We start from the raw sequence: 24147 nt of genomic DNA, 5'->3' as shown, positions 1-24147 counted from the left end.
TTGTAAAATTTAGGCAGTTGAAGGACTCCTGAAATGTCATGTGTATGTATCTCCTTGAATTGTTGTCTGCTGTAGCTGTTATGCCTCTGACCTTCTCAAGGATGTTGTATGGTGTGCTGCAAAGTGCATTGTGAAGACCGAGTAGTTGATCCTCATGTGGAGGCTCTTTAAATACTGTGCTGCCCTAGATTATCACTGTGCAAGAAGGCATGGAGATGCCAGGAAACAACACAAAAAGGCATACTCCTGTGAAATCCTTCAGGACTCTGGACTAAACAATTCATCAGTGTTTTTCCTGCAAAATTTCTTCAGGTGTGCCTAGCTGCACTTGTTTAAAGGGAGTGAGTGTGCTTGGGTTAGGATCACGATTTTGGAGATACTCAGCTAGAGGAGAGTTTTAAGTTTTTGTGCTGTAAAAGGTTTCTTACGGAGAGAGAAACTTATTTGTTGATGTAACAAAGAATTCTGCTAAGGCTGGAACTTCCTAAGACAATGGGTTTTAAATTTGGCCTCCCTTCTTTCTCATCTTGACAGCATTTGAAATGACTTGGTTTTTTTCTATCAAATAACAAATGATCCTTGTGACTGTGTAATTAACTACACCTTCCCCGCCCCTCCTTCTATGGAGTTTCTTTTCCAGTAGCACAACCCTGCCAGGAGCAATACTAGATGGTGGTGCTGTTCTGCTTGTCGTCAGGTGGTAGGCTGTTTTTGCTGTTCCTCCTCTGCAGTGCCAGCGCTATGTCCAGTTCCCTCAGCTGCTTCAAGAAGCCCCGGTTTGGCAAGATGCACCGGTGTCTTGACACTTGCTCAATGGCATCCACGACTGTCATATTCTTGTAAATCATCAGGTAAGCCAAGACCAGCGTGGCTGAGCGGCTGCGGCCCATGGCACAGTGAACCAGAACCTTGTCTGTGGGAACAAAGAGAAGTGATGCAGAGGTGACACTGGGTAATCACAGGGAGACGGTTTCTGTAGTGCCCCTGCTCTGATTGATGGTTTGAATACCCTTACGAGCGATTTGTAAGGCCTGTCTTTTCACGTGTGGGGAATCTGAGGCTGTAAATCTTACTGTAGTAACTGAACAGCATCTGCAGTAGAGATGATCCATTCAACCTTAAACCAAATATCTTTTCATTTGTGAAGAAAGCTTACAGAGAAGGCCTAGGGGCTGCAGCCTTGCATTAGGTAACATAGCAAGCCCTACTGCAGCCCAGTCTTACATGTCTCACAAACAGTGTGCATGTAATTCTGTGTTTGGGAATAATGAACAAAGCACAAGGGTGTGGGAGGATTTGGTATGCTATCAAACCCTCCTTCCATGAGGATAAATGGGATGCATGTGGGGTGCCTTTCTCAGTTCTACAAGCTAGACACAAAAAGTAACCAAATTTCATTTTTTGTTTTGTTCTTCTGACAATGATGACCTTTGAGATCTAGATTGCATCATTTTTTGCCCATTTTTGAGGGCAGAGGATAAGAAAGGCCATAGGCATATAACCAGGGGGTAGAAAGAAACCACCTCTTACACTGTAGAAGTGCTTCTGTAGAAATCTCTGGCTAGTCACCCTGTTGTGTTGAATGACAGTAATGCTTCACTATCACCACCCACCCTCATCTCTCTGAGTGTTTTAATATGATCATCTCCTCGCAGTAGTAGCCTGTCTTGTATCTTGTGAATGCAGAGTCTTTGCCAATAGTTTTCATCTCTGGATAAATGTGCCTTGAGATTTAGCTTTGTGACATTGCCTGGTTTAACTTGGGGCTTCCAGAGGCAGAAAGTCCTTGGCTTTGGATACTAGCAAGGTGGTAAGTCAAAGGGGAAGCCTCCATGTTTGCAGTGTCTGTGGGATGTGGAGGAAGAAAACAGTAAGTGGTTAAGGTCTGATTGACAGGTTTTGAAACACTTCAAAAGATTTCCAAAAATGATTCAAAGCCCTTGAGGGGGTCTTACAAAGGGTTGAACTGCTGAAGAAAGTAGATTTGGAGCATTCTCTTTAACACCCTGCTAAGCAATTGCCACAGGAGAAAAAACAAACAAACAAAAAAAACCACTATCAGGGCCAATAATAGTCTATCTCTGTCGGCTGTGCCTAGTTAGAAGTGTTGGGTGCAAAGCCATGACTCCTGCTGATTAACTCCTTTACTTCCAGACACAAGAGGATGTCTTGGCACAAGTAGCACTGCGGTTTAATGGATGCATCAAGAACTGCCAACACTAGAGGATTAATGGTTACAGTCTGCATCCTAATCCCAGCAGATAGTCTTAGAGGCATCTTGGCAAAATTCCAGTCCTTCTGATAACTGAAAGTGCCTCTTCCTCCTGGAAAATTATAATCCATTCTATTATTACTGCAGATATTTAAAATGGATGAAAACTCATTTGTTCAGCCCTTCACTGCTTTTCTTTAGAGCTTTCCACCTTGTAAATGGGTTGCTGTTGAGGTGATAAAATACATGATAGGACAAGGAATGCTTTGCTTTGTGTGGGTGGCAAATGCAGGGGATCAGGGAGAAAAAGTAGTTCTGTATTGTTAACAGAGGCCAAAAATGGCTGTACAATTTTCTGAAATGTCTGCTGGTTTGAAAGGAAGTCTATTGTTTGCTATGTGTGAGTAGTCAAGATCTGACTGCCTGTTACAGCAAAACACTGGTACTCTTCTGCAGAGCCACATGCTTTCTGTACTGTTTTGTAACCTCTTCCATTATAGCGCAAAGACCACTCTGAACTTTCTTTCCCTAAAAGGGAGTCTGTTCTTGCAGATTCTGACCACTTACATCCTTCAAGAAGTGCCTGAATATCCAGTATCGGTGCACAGAGATAAAGGTCTACTGAGCGGTGACAGGTCCCCTGAACGATTTTGTTCACTTGACTTGGGTTTGTGTTTCTTGAAAACTTTTCTGTCTAGATGCAGCACAGATGGAACCATGAATACTGAGATATCTTTGGTCAAATCCCTGGGGTCTTTGTCTCATATGTTTCTTGTCAGTTTGGGTTTTTTTGTCTGTCTTTAATGTATTTTTCCTGTGACATTTTCACATGGAGTGAAAATGCCATTCCCCTCTACATCTTGAGGAACTAAAATTGCAAGGGAATGAGTGCTAAATCTGTAGCATAATAGGGAACCTAAAAGCCTCTTAAAATAATGTCTTCCTTTCATGTTAGTGAGGCCTCACTGATAAAAATTTTAATCTGTCCTATGGTCTGAATTGCATGTTTTGGGAAAGCTTTATGCACAGCTGAATGACAGCATGCATAATTGTGAACCATTACAGTTTGCCTGTAAATCTTATAACTGTTCTTAAGTCCAGCAGCCCATGCTTAAACTCTGGAAATACTGCTCTGATCAAGGAATGTCTTCACCCTCATAAAGATTTTGAATGTTAAGTCAGAATTACTGCATTAGGACTGTATTTTGATAGCATCCAAATTGCCAAGCTTTCTGGTATGTTGCAGAAAGAGCCTTCTTCATTTGAATAACAACTTGTTTCAATAACATTGGCTGTTGAGCACCTTCCCAGCAAAAATAATTGTATGCAGACATCTATTCAATTACTTTGATCACTTGGCTGGCTGGCTGAAGGTCGCACCCCAAACAATGTAATACAGCTAAAGTAAAAAGAAAATTCATTCATACATACATTCTGGTCACATAAATTGAAACTTATTTCTTTTCCCCCTTTTCTCTCTCTGCATTTGCTCTGTTCTAATACAAAGCAGCAAAGCAGTGTAATGGTGTTACTGGTCAGAAGTATTTACCACCACATACTGAAGTTCCATGTCATTACCACTGGAGATAAGTGCTTGTTCACTTGGTATAAAATCCTGTTTAAGAATCTGGATTCTCTATGAGGAAGGTGCGCAAATAGCCTGTTTATTAGGCACTTGAAATGCAAAACATCTTTCTACACTAGATGTGCATCCACAAATAATGCATTTATGTTGTTGGAGGAGAGTAGTAGTTACCTCTACTCTTTCTCTTTGAAAGTCATCAGTCCAGTCTTCAGTCTAACTTCTGGAGTCATTCTGTTCTGTGAATGTTTATTGGAAAACCATTGTCATGCTTTAAGCCTCAGTGTCTCCTTGGGCCATGCATCGTGTCTTTATGCAGGTCTTTGGCTGGGATAAGATGTGCATACATATAGTGTGCTTTTCCCTCATGATAAAGAGCGTCCTCTTTTTCTTCATGAGTATTACAGTAATTCTTTATTTTATTGGCCTCCATCAGAAAAGATCCTAGCTGTCTATCTTGTTTAAAAGCCATGTGAATGTGGCAGGCACTGCACAACAACAAAAAAGTATTGCAGTTGGTAGTATCTACTTTTTTTGTTTTGTAGTTCATTCAGTCATTTTTTGATTTGGTTTCATGTTTCAGTGCTGGACTGGTGCTTGATACTGTCTCAGATCTTCCTGGACTTTGATGTGGTTTTGAAACAAAAAGGTTAATACTCCTCCCCCAACCCCATCTCATCCTTTCCTGCCACAATATTTATTGGAATGCAAGGGTTTTTTTCTAGCCTTTGCTGCTTCCCTTGTGCTTGTTTCTCTACCTCAGTACAGCAGACAAAGGTCTTACAGGAACAGGAGGGTGGTGGGAATGAAAAAGTCTGCATTTCTTATTCCAGCTACTCCAGTCTGATTCTGACCTCTGGCCTTCAGCCATGGATAGACACGGGTGAGTGTTAGTTATCCACTCCTTTCCAAAGGCAGTGCTTCAGACCTAGTTTTTTGAAATGCCAGGTACATTTCTTCAGAAGCAAGTAAGCTCCTAGAGCAGTTTCTCCTGCTATTACGACTTTGATTTTTAAAACTGATCTGCTTTCAAGGTTTCTCCAGAACAAGGGAAGGGACTGTTGCTGTGGACTGTACTTGCTGAAAGGGTAGAATTGTAAAGACCTGGCTGGCTATTGGAAGCAAGTCAGGTAGTAGCTGGCAACAGCTGAGCTAAACAGGCAAGAACAGAAGCTGACACAAGACTAAGAACTTGATTTCTGACCCTCTGATATTAAGGTCTCTATATGTCAGCAGTAAAGTCTTGAGTTCTCAACTGGTTTCTGGTAAAATATCCTGTAGAGATTTTTTTTTTTTTTAAACAAGTATGAGGGGGGAAGGAGTAGGACTAATATTGAAAGTCAGTGTGAGGCCTAGGCTGTAGCACTTCACATCAGTGTAAAGCTTTCTGATAGAACACTGCTGGAGATCAGCAAATAATGAATTGTAGTAATCAAGCTGAGAAATTACAACGACTTTAATGAAATGTTTCTAGATTACTGCTGTCAGAGCTGTTTTGGTTCCCTGCTGCTTGGAAGATGGCAGAGAGATAAATGTTATAGGTTGGGGTTGATCTGATGGTCAGGTTGGAAGGGTGGTTTCTGTATTTATAGTGTGAATCTAATGCTGTAGAGCATGAAGCTGTAAAGTGACAGCATGGAATCTCTGAGAGCACTTGTGTTCTACTCCCACCTCTATGCAACTAATATTCATTAAACCTATGTTAATAAGGATAAATTGAGGGAAAAAAAAGCTAATTTGTGGCACCTATGCAATGTCCATTTGTCTCTGATGTGCTTATGACAGAGAGTCAAAACAACAACAAAAAAATCTCTATCAGATAGGACACCTTGATTCATGCTTTGATGAGGACTTTTATCAAAGTGCTTGGTAAGGGGCTCTTGGGCTAGTATTAGTGGGAAAGGTCCTAATTACATTAGTACCTTGTCTTAAAGTGGTTCCCTACTATTGGCTTTATATTCTCTGTTAACCTGTATTGGACTTGTTTCTTTTTTACAAGGTTGAGTGCTGTGGAACTATGCTTTTAATCACATGGAGTAACTGTTGAACTGTTTTTAACCATTTTCAGCACCCTCCTTACTTCTTTCATCCTGAAGCGCATTATCAATGAATTTAGAAGCTGAGTAAAAGAACTGGCTGAGGTTGAAAGTGGGGAGATCATCTGCTTCCACTCCATGGTACTCCACAGCCATGTTGTGATAATACTCTGGTCCCGTGTCCACATTCCGCTGACCGTGGGCCGCGTTGAGGATGTGGGTGAATCCCTCCTTCTCCAGGCTGTAGCGATCTAATGCAGTTTTTCTGTTAAAACAAGAGTTGTCATGGAAGTCAAGAAGCTTCTTATTCATCAGGCTAGAAAACAAATTAAGGAAAACCTCTGATGTGGTATATTCTGAATGTTAATGATGTAAATGATAATGCTGTAATAATGCATCATTTACCATTGTAAGGATCTAAAAATACTGCTATTTGGAGGGAATAATCTTTCTGGAGTTCATAACTCCAGACTCCCAGGTCCTTAGAGCATATTGAAAATTAATTTATTTTCCTGTTGCCTTTGTAATGTAGGAAATACTGGCTTCTATCCATCTTTTAGAAGAAGAAACCTGAGCTAGAGAAAGAAATAGAATAAATTATTTAAAGTCATAAAAGCAAATCAAGTGGCAGAACTTGAAATAGAACTCATAAATGCCGTTTGCCCCTTCTTTCCCATCATTGGTATTGCAGAACTAATAAAAAATCAGTAATATGTGAGTAGTATAATCATCTGGAATTCAAAAAGAAGCTCCTATTCCCCACAAGAAGTTACTGAGTGTTTCTCCATTTCTTTAAAAAATAAATAAACAAAATGTAAAAAAAAACCACCCTTCTGTAAACATTTTACTGTCATGTTTGGTCAAACAAGAGGTCTAAAGCAAAAAGAACTAGATATGGCTATTGAGTATTAAGCTTTTAGAGGAAACTGAAAGTCATATATTAGTAGTTTAGCCAAATGTTATCATTTGTTCTTGTCCTCTCTTCCCTTGGGCAAGGGAAGTCAGATAGGAGAGGAAATCCTAGATTTTTGTATGCTCAATACCCACACTAAGTGCTTTCCAGAAGGATGAAATTCCTCAAAAAATGCAGAGTTTGTGGTCAGGCATGTAAAACTTTTTCTATTCCATTACAGAAAGCTTTTAATTTTGAAGTTTTTTTTCTGAAAAAGCTGTCAAGTTTCATTAGTGCCTAGGAAAACTATTAAGCTTTTAACAACAAAAAAAAAAAAAATTGCATACGCTTTACTCTGTTAATATATTTTCTCATAACTACTGCATGATGTGCAACAGCTTTTTCCAACCAAATATACCTTTCTCCAGGAATGTTTCCTCAACATTTCCATGTGTAAATGCAGCTGCTGTCACACGGGATATTGTGGTGGGCTACCTGTAGATTCATAATTCTAGCTGTGATAGCCCAGAATGGTTTTAAATTGACTGTCTTTGCAGCCTCTGAGTCAAAAAGGGTCTTGGCTTTGAGCAGTTAAGGACCTAGTGATTAGAACATTTAATGGATATGGATACTGAAGGTTTTACCTGCGCTTGCTCTTATTGAAATTAAGCTCATGATAATTGGCTGTTCAGACAAGACATGCAGAAATTCCTTTCCTAGTCAGGAATTATAATGTCTTGACATGAATTGTGTTTTCTACTAGGGAATAATTCCATAGGTCACCTATAAAATAATGGAAAGGGTAAATAGCTCCAGTTAATGTGGTGATGCCTACCTAATAAGCACAGTAGACTCTGGAGGACAGAGAAGCAGCAGCATCTTGCTGCCAGTGCTGTCCCTTGTTACCTTCACCTCATGTTAAATAACGTGCCTGCTCCTTCCTCTTGTGTTGGGACACAAGTATTTAAAATTAAACAGGTTAAATGTCCTGGCTGAAGAGTAAGGTTGCAGTGAATAAGTTCTACTCTTTGTTTTGATGTACTTGAGGTGAGCTACAGTTCCTGCTTTCAAGTTAAGTTTTATTTTGTTTTGTCTCCCTGGCGCTGAAATAGAGAAAATATGTTCTTCATTCACCAGAGTTGGCCCAAGGCATGGATCCAACTAACTGTGTAAGGCTGATGGCTTCAGGTCAGACATCTGCGCTCAACTAGAACCCCTGCAAGTGGAGACCTACATGAGTAGTAAGTAGGGCTGCAGAGTAGCTAGGGTCAGTAGAAAACCAAAGTTTTTGAGGGACTGTAAGTACTAGCAGGCTTTGGCTTCTGCAGGCATTGCTCAGGCTAATGAATAGCTTTTGGATTAAATGACCAAGTTTTTCTGAGCGAGGACATCATCAAACAGTAGGTTGCATGGCTATCATTAATATTTGACACTTGTATTTATATGAAATCAAATTTTCCTGTTTCCTTGATTGGAGATTGCCTTTTGACACAGTGGGTGCAACTAATTGTCATGGGTTTGCTGACTGGACTCCTGAGACTGAAAATAGTTTTTTCCAGGTGGATTTCTGGAGAAAAAGCCCACAACACTGATGCATTTAATTCTGGTGCCCACACTTAGTTGTGTTCTGTGTCTTAGGATCTCATTTTTCAGTATTTGGTGGCCTCTGTTCCAGTAGCTATTCAGAAAAAGAAGGAATACTGTCTTTCAGTAACTTGCATATGCAGTTGTCTCAGCCTGGCCAAGCTCCTGAGAATTTCCTCTTCCACCTCTTAGTCTTGCTTGCAGCTGCATTCTGTGAATTTGAGGCCAACGATGGAATTAATGCTTCTCCTTTTTATTTCATCAGTTAAAGGCAAGGCAGTTTGGTATTAATTTTGCACCACAAATGCATTAGCTGTTATTTTACCCTTGACTTGTTGGAATTTAGGAATATACACATTGTTACTCTGTTAGTTCCTTCTGTTTCCCATGACTTGGGCTAGAAATGGAATCCAAAGCAGCAGTGGATCAACCTTCAATGCTGTTGCAAAAAGCCCATTATAAATACTCAAATGTAACTAAGTCATCTTCTCTGAAATTACTTTTTTTTTTGTTTAAAGCAAATTGCAAGTGGACCAAGGAAATACTTGGTTTTCTACTCCCCTGTCTTCGGCATTGAAGAATTTATGCTGTTTTCTTCAATGCTTGGGATAGGCTGATTTTAAAATATCATCTGCTTATTAATTTTGCTTGATATGCAAACTGATTCAGCAATACCCTTTAGAGTGAATGGAACCTTGCCCAATGGAATTGTTTTCTTTATGATATAGATACACATTTTTTTCTTGCTACTGACATTGCTAATCTGAAAAACTTCAAGAAAATGAATGCTCAGTGTTGAGCACTCAAATCTGTTAAGTTCTTCACATTTTCACTGGAATAGCTATCACTTAAACTGTGTGTAGGTGTTGTAGAGCCTGTTATTTGAACAAAGACCTAAAATACTTGCCCTGTCTAAGTGGAGCAGGGTCAGTATAGGCCCTGTGGCTCTGTGGTTTGTGCATCTGCAGGCTGAGCTATTGCATGCAATCTGTGAAGAGGATGTCAAGCACCTTCCTTAGAGCAGATACCCTGGACAGTTTTATCTATGAAAAGCTTTTCCTAAGGTTTCTAACATATAATGTTGTGTAGACATATGAAGAAACAGTTGTTGTGTAATAGAAAATAGGGTTCACTGGACTGCAAGAGGCGCTTGCCTTAGGCTTTAGAATCTGCATCTTTTGAAGAAAACTGAAGTGACACTTAGTCTTTTTGAAGAGCAGAAGTGCTTAGTTTCAAATCTAATATGGAGATTAGAAAGCACTTTATGCTCTTTCTTCTTTCTCACCATCCCCCCAGTCTTGCATTGGATAATCATATTTTCATAGAAGATCTCGCTATTGTTCTTTGAAAATCTTTCCTCTTTTTTTTCTTTCTTTTCCTTGTAAAATCTTTCCTCAAAAACTAGGCAAAGAGCCCAGCTGGACTACCACTTTTCATACTGGGTCAGGTTTGTCTCCTTTTCAACTCCCATCAGCCATGTTTTTACTTTGTACTTTGATCTTAAATATTACCAGGCAGAGATGGCCTGTGCTGAGACTCTGCCATAATACAGGCAGTTAAACTTGAGGTCGTGCTGGGTCTGCAATCTGTTGATTGCCTGTTAACAGAGAGCAAGAAACAGTCTGTTAAGCCCTCATACAGGGGACCTATATGCCTGTAAATGGAATTGTTACTGTGCCCCTCGACATGTTTGCTTGGACTTGGCTTTAGCCATCAGTGAGCTCTGGCTTGTGTGAAGGACTTGCTTGCTTTCCAACCTCGGCTGAATCTGTAGTGTAAATGCCACTGTGACAGCATCCCTCTATCTGCACTCTGTAATCAGAGCATATGGGAGGTTTTGTGTTTGATCATGTGTGATTGTTCTGGTTACACCCCAAGGAGAGGGGAATGCTTTTGGTCTTCCTTGAAGTTTATACCATGCCTGAGGTATCAGTATTTTAGAGGAAAGGGAGGAATAAATCATGCATAAATACCTGAAAATATCTAATTGGCTGAGGTTACTAATAGCTTAGGATCATTCAAGGGTATAAGATTCACACACTTTCTTGAAGGATTTATAAGTTTGTTTCTAATTCACTTTCAACTAGAAATGGCACAGATTTTTTTTTCCTCGTAGTTGGCTAACTACCAGAGTGTAATAGTCAAGCTAACATTTTTCTTTTTTTCTCCTCCTTGGGTGCTGCTGTTTCCTTTTAAATTGCAATTAATACTTCCATTTTTGTGATTACGGTTGAATTTTAAGTAGCCATTTTAAAGAAGAGTGCTACAAATGCCAGTGTAGGTGAAGCCATAAGCATCTGACTGCTTTTACAATTGTTTTCCTTTTGTATATCTCCACATCTGTGCTATTAGCACTTGATTTTCTTTTACATGGTGCAGCTGAGGTCTCCAGTATCTGTCTTGAATGTGTTCCTATGCAGGGAAGGTGGAGTGTGGCACTGGGAGACAACAGTGAAAATTTCCATATAATTCAGTTTAGTAAGAGATGAACCGGGCAGATTGGTCCCATGTAAAAGCTTTTCAGTTTGGAGCACATGAACTTATGCTAAAAGCATACCAAGAAGTCCTTTTTTCTATGTTAAGCAAAAGCTCAGTGCTTTGCTGAATCAGACCCTGCATTTACTGTGGGGCAGATGGACTCATAAACATGTTTTTAAAGTTCTGAGGCAAGGGGGAGTACTTTGATGTGGGAATGCCACCTAAATGGTGAAAATCTGAGATAAAATCTCTTTTCTGTAGGGATATATTGATACTAACAGACTCACCAAGAGGGAAAACTGACCCAAACAAAAGTGTCATCCGTTTTCAGATGATTCTCAAAAGACTATTTACATCTCTTGGGTTGTGCAAGGGGAAGTAAAGGGCTTGGCCAAGACTTTAACTGTGCCTGCTGTCAGTTTTAAGGCTAAGATTCATAGGATTAATAGCAAGTCCTGCAGCAAACTCTGCCTTCTTCTGGAAGCAACAATGTAAGTAGTTATAACTTACGGAAAAAAATGCTTTCTTTCAGGTTGCTGTCTCCAGTGTACCAAATCCCTGCTCTCTTTTTCCAAAAATACTGTCATAACAAGCTTTACTCCAGCTGCTTTCATCAGAAAGTTGCCCAAACCAATGGAGTTGGAAGAGAGGGGAAAACAACTTGCGGGCACTGCAGCTGCACCTCCACATGAAGTATTAAATATGTTAAAAGCAACTAACAAAGAGAAGAAAATGTGGCTCATGATGAAAACACAAGTGCATTTAAAGGAAGGGCAGTAATCCTCCAAAATACCTGATGAGGGTGTGGGCAGAGCAACTCCTTCCAGAGGTAAGTCAGCACCTTACAGCTGGTACTGGTCAATCAGATGAGTGGTACGCTTGTAAACTTTATGTAGAGCCAAGCCTCTTAAACTTCATGCAAAGGTTGTGCAATGCAATCATGTTTCAGTAGAGACTGTTAAAGCCACAGATTGTTGTGACCCAGATTGACAAAACACAAGGAAATCTGAGGTGACATGTTACTAGGAGAGGAACCATCTCTCTCAAACTTTTCCATTTTTTTAAATGCTGAAGGAAAGCTCGATGCAGGATGATAATTTACCAGATGGTCAGTGTCAGAAAGAAGCTTCCTGAATATAAGCAATATTGACACTTTCTTAGGAAAATCTGGCAGTTCTCTCTCCTGAGGAGAGATGTTGAGAATTTCCAATAATACTGACCCAATTTTCTTTGGTAATTCCAGCACTAAGGGAGTCTAGAGATAGCACAGCATTGTATCCCCTTTTCCTTCTGAGGTGTTGCTCTGTTTCTGTGGATACCTCCTGTTCAGTGTGAATTAGAAGAATTTTTAGGTACCACTGAAAATACTGAACAGGATCTTCAGAATATGTGGTAGAGAAAGATTTAGTAGTTCGTTTTCCTAAAACCCAAAATGGTGGATGTAGTTTTTTTAAGTGATACAACCTAGATACAGGAAATAGCTTTTTGCCAAGGCTCCAGGCACATGTGTTGTAGTCAGTCAGTTCCTGGTCTTGACTTCAGTCACTCGTCCCTGGTGGTGCAGTGGCTAAACCACAGCGTTGTCAACGCTGAGATCTGGGTTCGATTCCCGGTTAGGACACTCCCCGGGCAGATGGAGCTCGCTAGCCCTGTAAGGCAATCCATCTACGTTCTGAGGACCTCGCTGCCACCGTCCAAGCGTGCTTGGCCCCGGCAGATGAACCTCAGGATTAAAGGGTGGGCTCAGTTCCGCGCACACTGTGTCTCACCTAAAAAATCCAATGCGCAGGCTGGAAGGTGGAAAGACCTTCCCCGGTTCTTCGTTCGCGAAGAGACTGGCCATTACATCAAGTGTTAGAAATCACCTATAGACAGAGATGTTTTGTGGGAAAGTGTTACTTGTCTTGGAAACCAGTGGAGCTTTGAGATTTATGGTCCAGTGTTATAGATCTGATTTTCTGGATTGTTAAATTGCTGTTACAATTGGCAGATTCTCATACTAATAGAGTTGAAACTACGTCCTCAAGAGTGTTGTTATAATCTAAATCTGCATACGCTTTTCTCTTTATATGATTAATACTGGTATAGATGCTAGGGGTTGATAATGCTAAATGGTAGGAGATAACTGTTTCCTACCCCGAGTGAGTACGATCTGTTTCCTTCTAGGTTAATGCAAATTGTCTTTCTACTTAGTCACTTGGAAAAAGCCATACTGTACTGTTTTTCTGCAGAAGGGTAAGAGGAGAGAATGAGTTTTAGCTAAGCATGTATTTAGTGTTTAGTTATTTATCTTAATTATCACACACTCCAGTTTGTAGTTTTGAGTTACTTGTGTGTCTTGCTAAACCTTACTTGTATTTTTTTCAAGTCCATGACTTTGGGACAAGCACAGACCATGAAGTGCAACCTCAGTTCAGCTGCATATCCAGAAAATTATTTTTCATATTTGTAGAGAATTAGACTCCAGAAGACTTCTTTTCCTCTGGGAGTAGTTTGAGAACACGGGAAGAACTGAAACTGTGATCAGGCCTTAAATCTTAATGAGATCTAATAGATGGTTAAGAGGTTTCAGTCTTCAACTGAAAGACAAGTTTTGAACTTCAGAAATGTAGAACCCTTAACATCATCACTGAAGAGCTGCAAGAAGAAACTACAAAGTGTGTAACTGGCAGAGATTTTCCAGGTGATTGAGGTGGACCAAGCAGGTTTGGAATTAGCCAGTCAAACTGCCTGTGCAAGTAAGCAGGTGACCAGTGAAAGAAAGGAGCAAGACAAAGCTGCTTTCTATCCCTTTAGAAGGCTTCTAGATGTGAGGAGGATACATGCAAGCACTAATCCTGGTAGCAGTTGAATCAAATCTTGGCGAAGTGTGTTTTATTCCTATCACTGGGCTCTCTCATACAAGTTCCAGTGTCTGGTCTTTAAAAGTCCTTGGAACTTGCTGGAGGAAAATTTCAATTGGAGCTGAACACAGCATGTTATATTTTGAGGCTTTGATTATTCTGGGTCTGACAGGCTCATGGAGATTTCATTGCCTCTGGGCAACATCTGCAGCGAAGCCTTGTAACAAAAGGATTGAGTGGCCTCACAGGGCTCCCTGATAGCCTGTGTTGCATTAGAAGGAAGACGTAGTTACTAGTCAGGGTAATTAATTAGCATTTCCATAAGCAGTCACAAGTCCTGTTAACCTTGTGAATGCAGGAGGCAGGAATAAAGCGCAGATGTGAAGGCTCTGAAGATAAACTCTGCATGTGTGTGTTCACTTGATTTTGTTGATGAATTCCACTAAATTCTTTCAAGATCAACCTTAATTTAGCATGGCTAAAGATACAAATGCACCCAACATCTGTTAGTGTCTCCATGGCAGCTCTTTGGCCACCAGTGCTACAGCTAGGTCTTAAAATAAAACAATACAAAAAACACTGCCACACTGAAGGGGTAAGCTGTTGGTCAGAGGTAAGATGTGGAACCGGCTGAGGAAAGGTATGCAAGCCCCTGGACTTTGCCTGCTTCAATTCAAATTTTAGTTACGGTAATGAAAGGCTGCATCTTTCCTGCAGACCAGTTCTCATTTTAGATTTCCTGCCATGTCAAGTTTGCCCTTACCTGGCTGACAGTACTTCTCTTTTCGGGAGTCCCATTTTCTGGTGAAGTTTTATTTCTGTTCACCCCTCACCTGCTCCTCACTTGTTTTTCCTTCTCTATTGGTTTTCTCATTCCTTTATCTTGTCATGTGTGGGATTTGTTTCCCCTTGAAGCATCACTGGTTTTCCTCCTGACATAAGACCAGTCCCCTGCAGAAATATACTGCCCAGCTTAAGTGAGTGTAGCTCCAAGTACCTCTCAAGAAGCTTGTATTTGTGTTCCTCTTGTTAGTTTATGCAAAGTGCCAGATGTGTGCTGTATTCAGAGTAGCACCTCCTAGCTATTGAATTGCAAGGTGTAACAAGCCTCTGCCACAGGAATGATTACAGGAAAGAGTCTCTGACTGGTGTCATGGGCTGAGAGACTGACTTCTTGTTAAATCCCTTTGCTCAGAGGGCGCAGCTACAGCTTCATCACAGAGATAAGAGGCAAATTCTTCTAAAAGCTTCATTCAGAATAATTCTGCTGGTGATTCTGAATAAGAAAGTAGGAAATAAGTTCCAGACGAGGCTCTTCTTTACAGTGAATCTTGAGTTAGAAATATCTAAAAGAGGGGCAGGGAAGGATGTGGAAAGGAAAACTAGACCTCCTTTGCTTGTGTTCCTGAATCATTTGGCCAGGCTGTTCCCATGGCTGAATTTTTTTATCCCACACCACACACACACACTCCCACCCCCACCTCTAAAAGTGAGAGCCCTGGCGAGGTACAAGCCCAGAACTCTTGTGTCTTTCTGTTGCCTCTGGCGCCACAGAAGTAATTGGTAGATGATATTAGGAGTCTTGTAACTTTCAAAGCTGTATATCTTTCCTCTTTTATAAGCTGGCAACAGATGAATTTTAGAACCTTTTAAAAAATTATTGAGAACTTTGGAGCCAGTGGGGCTCCTAGTTGTGCCTTTCAGTGATGATGTAAAATAAATGTCATGTTAGTGCAGAGTGTAGAGCAAAGTGGGAACTGGACCAATAATTCCTCAGGGTTAAGGAAAGCTCTCTTGCTCTGCCCAGGGTTTGGGTTGGGGGATTTTCTGATGGCATGTCTCCCTGCTGCAGCAGTCATCTCTGCTTGTTGGAATAGGCTGTTTCTGGTTTAGTCCTGTGCTCGGCAGAACTAAGTCTGTTTTGTGAGTTTTTTTCCACATCACACTTAGTCTGATCAGTGAGACACATCTCTGCAGCTTTGCCTTCCACAGGGTTCTGTTTGTTTTAATCTCTTGAGCAATTTGGAAACGCAGAGTGTTCCAAGCAGAGGCTTGGAAATGCAGAAATACCACTGCAGGGTGAGCTGTCTCTTTAGTCACTTTTCAAGAATTACATTTTAGGCCTAAACTAACCTATGGTGTGGTCCAACACATCTATGTGTCCATGCTAACTGTGGAACCACTTTCATTCAGAGGTGAATGACTAATCACTCCTTGATATGAACCATTTAAAAATAGATCACAATGAGCTTCAACCTTTGCAGCCCACAGTGGTGCCACAACCAGTCCTGTTACTCTGCCTTTAACAGCAGACCCAGCCTCACTTAACCTGTGCTTTTTTTTGCAGCAGCAGCAGACACTGTGTGCCTATAACAGTAAGGGCCGTGCAAGGCTGATTTGCTCTCTTGAACTCTGGCATCTGTCAGTAGTTAAAAACACCTTGCTCTGTTGGTGAGCTGTGCTTACTACAGCTTAGTCATCTCCTGTGTGGAGGAGATGTACTATGCACACTTACTCATCTCCTATGTAGAGGTTGGGCCAGACTTCATTGACGTGGGTGTACTGTGGGCATCCCTTCCAGAGGAGTCGTTCCAGTTCAAATGCCCCTGGGGTACAGTAGTCCTCTTCAGGGTCTACTTTGATCGCTGTGTATGCATTTTTCTTCGCAGCATTCCAACTTCCTGATGACATTTTGTCCATGGGATAGTGCTCTTGGGATGTGCAAGAAACTGGAATGCAACCAAAGCAGATCATTAACCTGAGGAAGCACAAAGCAAGTGACTCCTGCTCCATCTGTAGGACACTGGGAACAGCACTGCCCAGGTCTGACTGTGAGCTGCACGTTGTATGAGATGAATTAACCTGCTCTGTGGCAAACAAAGACTGGCACCTGACTTCTGCCCCCTTCCCCCCGAAGTAGGCAAGGAATATGTTGTTAGAGGAGCTCACCAGCAATGGGAACAAAAGCCAGAGGTTTGTGATTACTGAAATTCAGTCTCCATTGGGAATTTGTTTCCTGGAAAATCCACTGGTAAGAATTTGGTAGGTCTAACAGCTAGGGTCTAGAGCACCTAGGGGAATTTTTTTAATCATTAATTAAGAATTTTCTAAAGGCTTTTCCTTACGTGATTTCTACCAATGCAGGGAGATGAAATGTATATTTAGGTGAATGTTGGGTATACCTGTCCTACTCTCTTCTACTCTTCTTTTTCCTATATTGCCAGCTGCAAACTTTCCTATCATCTTTATCTCTGTGTGGGCTCTGTGTTGTTTCTTCTGCTGGGACTTCCTGATGTCTCAGGGGAGCAGTTGCTCATGTCTCTTATTCTCTTGAAGAGAGAGGTTGAACCTTGGGGTTCTCTAAGAGACTCATAATAAGATGTGGAGTTGGGCTTGATCTTATGAAGTGAGGAAGTACAGTCTGCCAAAAATCCACCTACTTTGCAGGCAACAAATCCTGTAGTGGCTCCCAAAATTTTTTTGTGTTGGCTCTTTGTGTCCTTTTAATTCCAAAAATCTGACTAATGCCTTCATGCAGCTATTGTAGAGTTCTCCTGAAAGCAGGATGACCATTTTTCACTGACATTCCCTGTACCCATGGGGTTTGTTAGCTCAGTTTGGGTTCTTTTGTGCCTGTCATGTTCTGTTTCTCTGCAAATCTTGAAAAAGCCAAATTATTCCTGTTTTCCTACTCCAAAGCTGTGCAAGATTGTGGAGTCAGTTTTTGTTTGGCAAAGTGTACACCTTTGTTCAAAAATTGGCTTGCTTTCACTGGCAAGAGGATCTGTGTTTTAGACAAGCTTCCTAAAACATGATGATGTTTAGCTAAGTGGTCCTCTGTTGAGATTTGTAAAGAGCTCTGAGAATTCCAGCTTCAAGCAAACTTATCTTGGACTTAGTCTTGCGTGCCTATGGTGTAGCATCAAATCCCATCTCTCTGCCCCAGTAGCCATGCCCCAGGAGAGCCTTTTCCCTTCCTATTCCAGAATTATGCTAATTCTTCATGCAGACTTATTATTATCTGTAGATAATGTTAGACTATCAGAGATACAAATCTAATACAGTCTGACTTTGGGAGTGATTAGACTGTTATCTAGAACTTGATAAGAGGTGCTATTTCTCTACTAAAGAATTATCTTAACTGAGAGCCTGTTGCTTTGATGCTGAAGGACTGACTACTTTTATTCATAGCTCCATAAAATGGGAGGGGAGGAAAGGAAGGGAAGAAGAGAGAGCAATGTAGTAGTCACAGTCGGTTGCCACAGTGTATTGATTTGTTACACCTTGGAACAGGGCGATTACATCTGCAGATGATCGTTTGTGGTACTGTAACACCGGCACAGTTTGAAGCTTGGTTAGCACTCTGAAAGTTAGACCACTGCTGAGAAATACTTGTTTCTGTCTGTCCTGGGAAGCCATATGCTCCCTGAACTTTCAAGTACGCTATGTTCTTTTATGCCTTGCCAATGTTATCTGCTGCGGGGATTTTTAAATTGAGTTAGAGCACAGGAAAGCATCGGTTGAAATTCCCCTAATAAAACATGTATTTCAGATTTGACTCTAGACTAAGTAAGAAGTAACAGAGTTTAAATAGGAGGAGACAAAGTGGGGGAAAAGGGACTGGTTTGCTGCTTGAACTCTGGCATTAGTTGCCATGACACATTTGATTGCGGCAGAAGGACAGAAGGGCTTGTGTTTTTCCAGGAATCAAAGATGTCTGACTTCATATCTTAGTGGTTGTTCTATGTACACCAAACAGAGCTGAGAGACGACTATTCCCTAGGCCAGCCCTCTACGAAAAAAAAGTGAAAAGTAGACTGGATATTTTTGGAGTGGGTGGTCCTAATGCTGTCGTGGGTGTAAGGGATGACTGTTCAGCATGAGCCCAGGCAGAGAAAGCTCAGGTTTCTGTTGCAGACCTCTGGGGTAGAGAGACCATCCCTTGCAGGGTGATCACCCATTGCAGTCAGATGGCAGACAGATTGCAGGGTTACCTCTGCACAGGCTTGTCAGAGCAGGTTCCCACCCCCTATGGTGCTTCATTTGGGCTAAAATCCTTTGCATTATAGATGAGTTAGTGCAGGCTGAATGATGCACCAGTGCAGCTTCCCTGTACCAGTTTGGCAGTCACTTCATGGCACTGCACTGTGTTGGGGACATGCCACCTTAGGTGTGAAAGCTCTCTGGAGCATGGACTGTCCTTGTGCCCTTTGCATAAAGAACTCTGCACCCTGCCTGCTTCTGGAAGTGCTGCTTCAGCACAGGACAGGACAGCCTTTGTATTTGATGGGGGAGGGATGATGAGGAAAATCAGCTAGTGGGAACTGCTATTATCCCAGACAGATTCTCCTCAGCAGGAAGGTTTGCGCCCAGCTTCAGGGTAGTGAGGAACAGAGCCTTGTGTCTGGAGCCAGGAGTTCCCTTCCACTGAGACAGGACAGTCTGCGGCTCATCCCTCTCATTCCCTGTGCCCAAGCCACAGCTGCTCTCCTGCCTCCCTGGGCTACACCAAGGCCAGGCTGTGTGAGCTGCTGAGACCTTCCCGTTCCCACCCTGTGGCCCTGGTCAGCAGCAGAGGGCTGGGTCCATCTCAGTGGGGCCCTGCAGATGCTTCAGCTGTGAGATTTCACCTGCTGAGCCCGACATCCTGCGGGCTCTGCCGCTCAATCCAGAGTGTGCAGGGAACACTGAGCTGCCAGTGCTGTCATGGACTTAAGTGTATTATCAGAACAAGCATGATAAAAATTCAGTCATCTGCATTTTTATACCCTAATTTTTCTCTTCATAAATAAGACCAAAGTGCATGTTATCTAATAAATTTTATTTGTTAATCATTTGGATGGCTGAAATATTTCTCCCCCTTGGGTTATATGTATATAAATGAAAATATTGTTAGTGATTTCACAAAATAGTAATTCAGAATAATGGAGGGTTAATCCTCTTTTCATTAGTGAGCCACTTCAGGACATACACTGTGGCAAATTACACTGCATTTTAAGTCGTTCTCAAGTGCTGTGCACTAGAAAAAAACATTAAACTACTTTTGCATTGATAGAAGTAATTGTGTGGCTAATTTGGATAAGCAGCATGCATTAGGCACAGCAAAGGAATCTCTTCTTTATGTTCACTATCCACTCTACAGCTGCCAGATGGAATTTCTTATACAGCTCTTTAGCTTTTTTTATTTTATTTTTAACAAAACAGGGAGGGAGGAATGAAAGTGCAAGGGGGGGAAAAAAGGAAAATCTGCCAGTCTGTCTGCTGTTTAATTCAGAGCATGAACACAGTCTAGTGTCTGGAGCACTAATATGACAGTGAAAGATTTCCCTTCTGCACCATGTTTGGAGTCTCTTAAACTATTCAAATTAACCCAAAATTTTCAGTAAAGCCCTGTGAAGTCACAGAATGTAGTTCCCACTTTCCAATTTGTTCAACAGGAGAGATATACAACCCCACCAAAAAATTTGTAGGGTGTTACTTAATGCTTTTGGGAATGTCAGTCATGAGTGCTACAGTTTGGTAATCCCACAGATGGGGGAGAAAAACTGAGTTTCATGTCCAGAGGTGAATGTCAGAGCTTTGGTGATGGGGTGTACATTTCTAATGCTAGTTTTCCACATTTAGTGGAAGTTTCTGAGTACTTTGAGACTGAAAGCTATAAGTCATTAGCTACCTAACAAAATACTTTGTTTCTTAATATCTTTGGCTCAGTGTGCTGTGCAAGCCCTAGTGCTGTGCATAAAGATGCCAAACAATTTGGCAAGATTTATGACTGGGAGTTAAGATCCAAGTCAGCTGTAGAGACTTGAAAAAAAGCAGACATGCACAGACAAGGATTGCGTTTGCCCTTGTCTTCTGCAAGGGCCTAAATACCCTCTCCCCGTCTTTCCAGCACCCCTCCCTGACCCAGGGGGTTTCTCTGTCACTGCTGTTGTCCCAGGCATATGTTCTCTGGCCACCAACTTGTGGCTGTATTTGTGTGCCTGAAGCTACAGATCTTCAATGAGGTCAGAGCCCAGTGGCATTGGTAAAAATATGCAATGATAGAGGCTAAACAAGTAAAAAGTTGGAAGAAAAATGGAGACAGAGGGCAGTTTTCTTCACTCTTCCTTTCAGAAGTATTAGCTGTTCTATCTTGCCTGGTCATAGGGTCATACAGCTTCCTTGCCTTAATGCCCACTTCAGTCCACATCTATATAGCAGAATAGTTGAAATTCTTTGCCACCCATGTTTCATGCTATTGGAAGTTCTTCCATCCTGTATGAAATCACTCGCCTGTGCTAGTGGGGCTTTTGATGCTGGCTTTTAATTTTGTGTGTCCAAGCGTACCAGCCTTGCTTTTGTAGTCAGTTATCTAAAAGCTGCTTCTCCTTGAAAATATCAGCAATGACAAGTTTATCTGGGAAGTGAAGGTTTTCAGCATTTAGCAACCACCTAAATAAATAACTTGTTTTTAAATGTGGAGGCAGATTTGAATCTGATTCCTGGTTTGATGCTTTCAGATTTTGCTTCCTACCTCTTTCCTCATGTCAGCTCTGAGAAAGGAGAGGAGCTGTGGTATCTTGGGAAGATTTTTTTTGAGATGCCAAGGAAGGCAAAGAAAATAATGAAATCAGACTATCTGTCAGCTCTGAGCTTTTCTTGAGGAATCTACAGAAGTAATGACATATCCATTAGACCTCACACGTAGATTAGTGCAGTGGGAGATAAATATGGTGCCCTTGAAATAATCAGTGGTTTGACCCTCAAGTTCAGGGCCCGAAAAAGTTCATCTACTGCCATGAACACTGAATTCAATGGTGGGAAAAACAAAAAAGTGGGGAAAAACAACTCTGTAATTTTGATTGAGAAATTATTTTTCTGCATGAAGAGCTTATTACTAAGAATTGTTTTTCATTTTTTTCTAATGTTGCATGGAGAGCTGACTTATTTGAATGTTTTTATTTATCAGATGGAATTCAACACCACTGAAATCAGAGGGCATCTATTTTCCAACGATTCAAAATTGAAACCTTCTTGCCTTCCAGACAACTGCAAAAATAATGTTTTTATTTTTAGTTACTTCGTTCTTTCAGTTTTATAACTACCTTAGATAAGACCTTGATGGAGATACAGTGTCTGTAACAAGTGTGTACAAGATGGAAGTACCTGAGAGAAGATAAGGATGGAGAATATCAATTCTTCTATACTTTCAAAAAAAAAAAATGTGCAAAAGGCTTGAATCTAGTTTGTAATCCCTCTCCAGGTAAGCAAGCATGGTGCTGAAGGCAGACAAAAATCAGATCTAATGACTGAGGGTTTCAGAAATAGTGAAGGAGGATCTACTGAACAAGTTCTTGAATTTTTAAGAAATGTTCTGTTCTTCCATTTCCAGCCCACATGCCAGATACATACCTCCCTTCAGGGTGAAGAAGTGCTTACCCTTTTTGAGTATGACTAAGCAGAGGGCTCTTTTATAAACTGGAAAGTTCTTGCAGAAGCCAATGCACATGCTGTCTGGAGTGCAGTGTTTGCACTTGGGAGGAAGGTAAACAGTGCTTTGGTTTCTAAGCTTTTTGTGACTCAAAGTATATCAGCTGAGCTGCAAGCTGGTCAGCCACAGTAACACAGGCTTGCTTTGTCGGAAGATTTAACTAAATGAATTTAAAATCGCGCTCCCTGATGTGCCATGCCCGTGATCTTTCACTTAAGACTCCAAAGGCTGGCAGCAGCCACGGAGAGAGCTGTGTAACCTTACACTTGCTGCACCCCAGGGTGCTGCAAAGGTTCCTTGGGTGTGTTTTTGGTTTGTTGTTTTTGGTTATTCCCACTCCTCCCCCGCAATATGAAGACAAAAACATTAACTTTTTCCAAATACTTCTTGGGACAGAGGAGAAGTCCTTAAAAAAAAAATTTCTCTGAAAGACCCCTAAAAGAATTAAGCAAACTCCAAAACTGGAATTCCCCAGATACCTGCGGTATACTTAGCCAAAGAATAACACAATCCTGTGTTCCCTCTTCCTTTCCTAGTCTTCACCAAAATTCATTTACTTCAGTTCCTTTATTTTACCCCTGCATTCTTATGCTAAAAGCATTCAAGGGCTGTAAAATAGTTTATCCAATGCATGTCTTTAAACAGCTTAAAACCAGAAGAATCATAGCCTCTGTGCAATTATTTCCCAGACCCTCCTGCTGTGAATATTCAAAACTAACCAGTTATTTCAATGAATTTCTAAGCCACTGATGACTTTAAAAACTTATTTTTGCCCTCATTCTTTATTGTTGACTGGACTGGTTAATTTAAAACAGATTAAGCTGAGATTTCATTAAATATTGTGAGAGTGCCCAAAGAAACTTCAGACACACCATCTGAGAGAACTGCAATTCAATTGGAAAAGTTAGATTTGACTGGAGGGTGGAGTAATTATTGAAGAATAGGCAAAATATTCTGGGACAGATGTTACAAATCTTAAATTGCATTTTTATTCCTAACTTTTAAATTGTAATTATCTCTAAAATAAATACCCTTTTGGCATCTAATTACGTAATTTTTAAAGTGATTCCTGTAACATAATAAATTTGGTTTTCTAAAATTATAAATTATATCTTCAGAACCTTTTCGATTCTGTAATAGTTTTAAATTTTTTTTTCCCTGCAACAAGTTTATGAAATTAATAGTTACCTTGCAAAGCTCTCAGTCCTCTCCCTGATTTACTAAACTAAGTTATAAAAGGAAGAAAAGGAGCACAAGAAGTACAGCAAAAAATGTATATTGCTTGGTCTTACCTGTAAGCTTAGATGGGCGCTGTAGGTAAGCGGGTCCTGTGAAGTGCAGCAGAACGACAAAAGAAACCTTACTAGCTTTGCAACTGGAGTCTATTTTTAGAGGAGGATTTGCTGACTCTGACCTTGAGTGCTACCCCCTCCAAATGACGATCTTTATATCTGCTGGTAAAACTATTCCCTGATGCGACCTGAAACATTAAACCTGGCAATTTATTTACCCAGTCTTGGTATGACTAAGATAGTATGATGCCTACATGTTGACTGTAATAAAACAGAATTCATCTTTTATCTTGTCCCCTTGTCAAGCCCGATGCTATGTTTGCTGCTGCACGTGGGTGAGGAGCACTGCGCTGCTGTTTCCTCTCATGCTGTGCACAAGTGGTTTGGCACTGGCACAACAATGGGCAATAGGGAAGGTGGCATCCTGACAAGGCCCTGATCTCTTGTATGTGCACCACCAGAAAGCCATCTTCCCCTACCTACTGTCTTGGTTTTCTTCAGTGCCAACACTCCCAATATCCATCTTACTTGTGAAATGCCTTCCTCTGCTGAGAAAGCAACGTGTTGCTCAGCCCTGCTCAGTTCTGGTGACAAGAACGTAGGTTGCCAAAAAGAGGCAGAGGTACACTCTCCAACCTTTGAAAATTTCTCTACTTCCCTAAAGAGGTTCCCTGAAAAGCTTCATGCCTTCCTATTGAAGAAAGCCTAAAACTTTCTCTGGTAAGTCACAGCCAGATTCATCAGAGATCAAATCT

At 41.1% G+C, this 24147-nt stretch overlaps 1 protein-coding gene across 3 annotated transcripts; it reads right to left on the bottom strand.

Annotated features, from left to right (window-relative positions):
• Positions 1-615: 615 nt before the first annotated feature.
• On the bottom strand, positions 616-23553 carry DUPD1 (dual specificity phosphatase and pro isomerase domain containing 1). Of its 3 annotated transcripts, none has more exons than XM_027896126.1 (4): positions 23393-23553; positions 16143-16356; positions 5875-6095; positions 616-913 (listed from the first exon to the last, which is right to left on the bottom strand). In XM_027896126.1, the coding sequence occupies exons 2-4, from the start codon at positions 16325-16327 to the stop codon at positions 666-668; spliced, it is 654 nt and encodes a 217-aa protein (XP_027751927.1). In that variant the 5' UTR covers positions 16328-16356; positions 23393-23553; the 3' UTR covers positions 616-665. The 3 variants fall into 3 exon arrangements, with proteins under 3 accessions (XP_027751927.1, XP_027751926.1, XP_027751928.1); XM_027896125.1 differs by lacking the exon at positions 23393-23553 and adding an exon at positions 17068-17170; XM_027896127.1 differs by lacking the exon at positions 23393-23553 and adding an exon at positions 16577-16652.
• Between the last annotated feature and the right edge of the window lie 594 nt (positions 23554-24147).

Source organism: Empidonax traillii, unplaced genomic scaffold, assembly GCF_003031625.1.
Source record: "Empidonax traillii isolate 1590-97213 ecotype Southwest subspecies unplaced genomic scaffold, ASM303162v1 scaffold481:size658601, whole genome shotgun sequence".
Classification (NCBI taxonomy): domain Eukaryota; kingdom Metazoa; phylum Chordata; class Aves; order Passeriformes; family Tyrannidae; genus Empidonax; species Empidonax traillii.
Note: the sequence above shows the minus strand (reverse complement) of the source record. Positions and strands in the feature narration are given on the sequence as shown.

Excerpts from the sequence above, each read along its gene's own strand:
- DUPD1 (XM_027896125.1), bottom strand. The coding sequence starts at position 17,161 with ATGAAGGCATTAGTCAGATTTTTGGAATTAAAAGGACACAAAGAGCCA. Across the intron at positions 16,357-17,067 it reads CAGGATTTGTTGCCTGCAAA|TTTCTTGCACATCCCAAGAG; the intron begins GTAGGTGGATTT and ends GTTGCATTCCAG. Across the intron at positions 914-5,874 it reads TGCGCTTCAGGATGAAAGAA|ACAAGGTTCTGGTTCACTGT; the intron begins GTAAGGAGGGTG and ends TTGTTCCCACAG.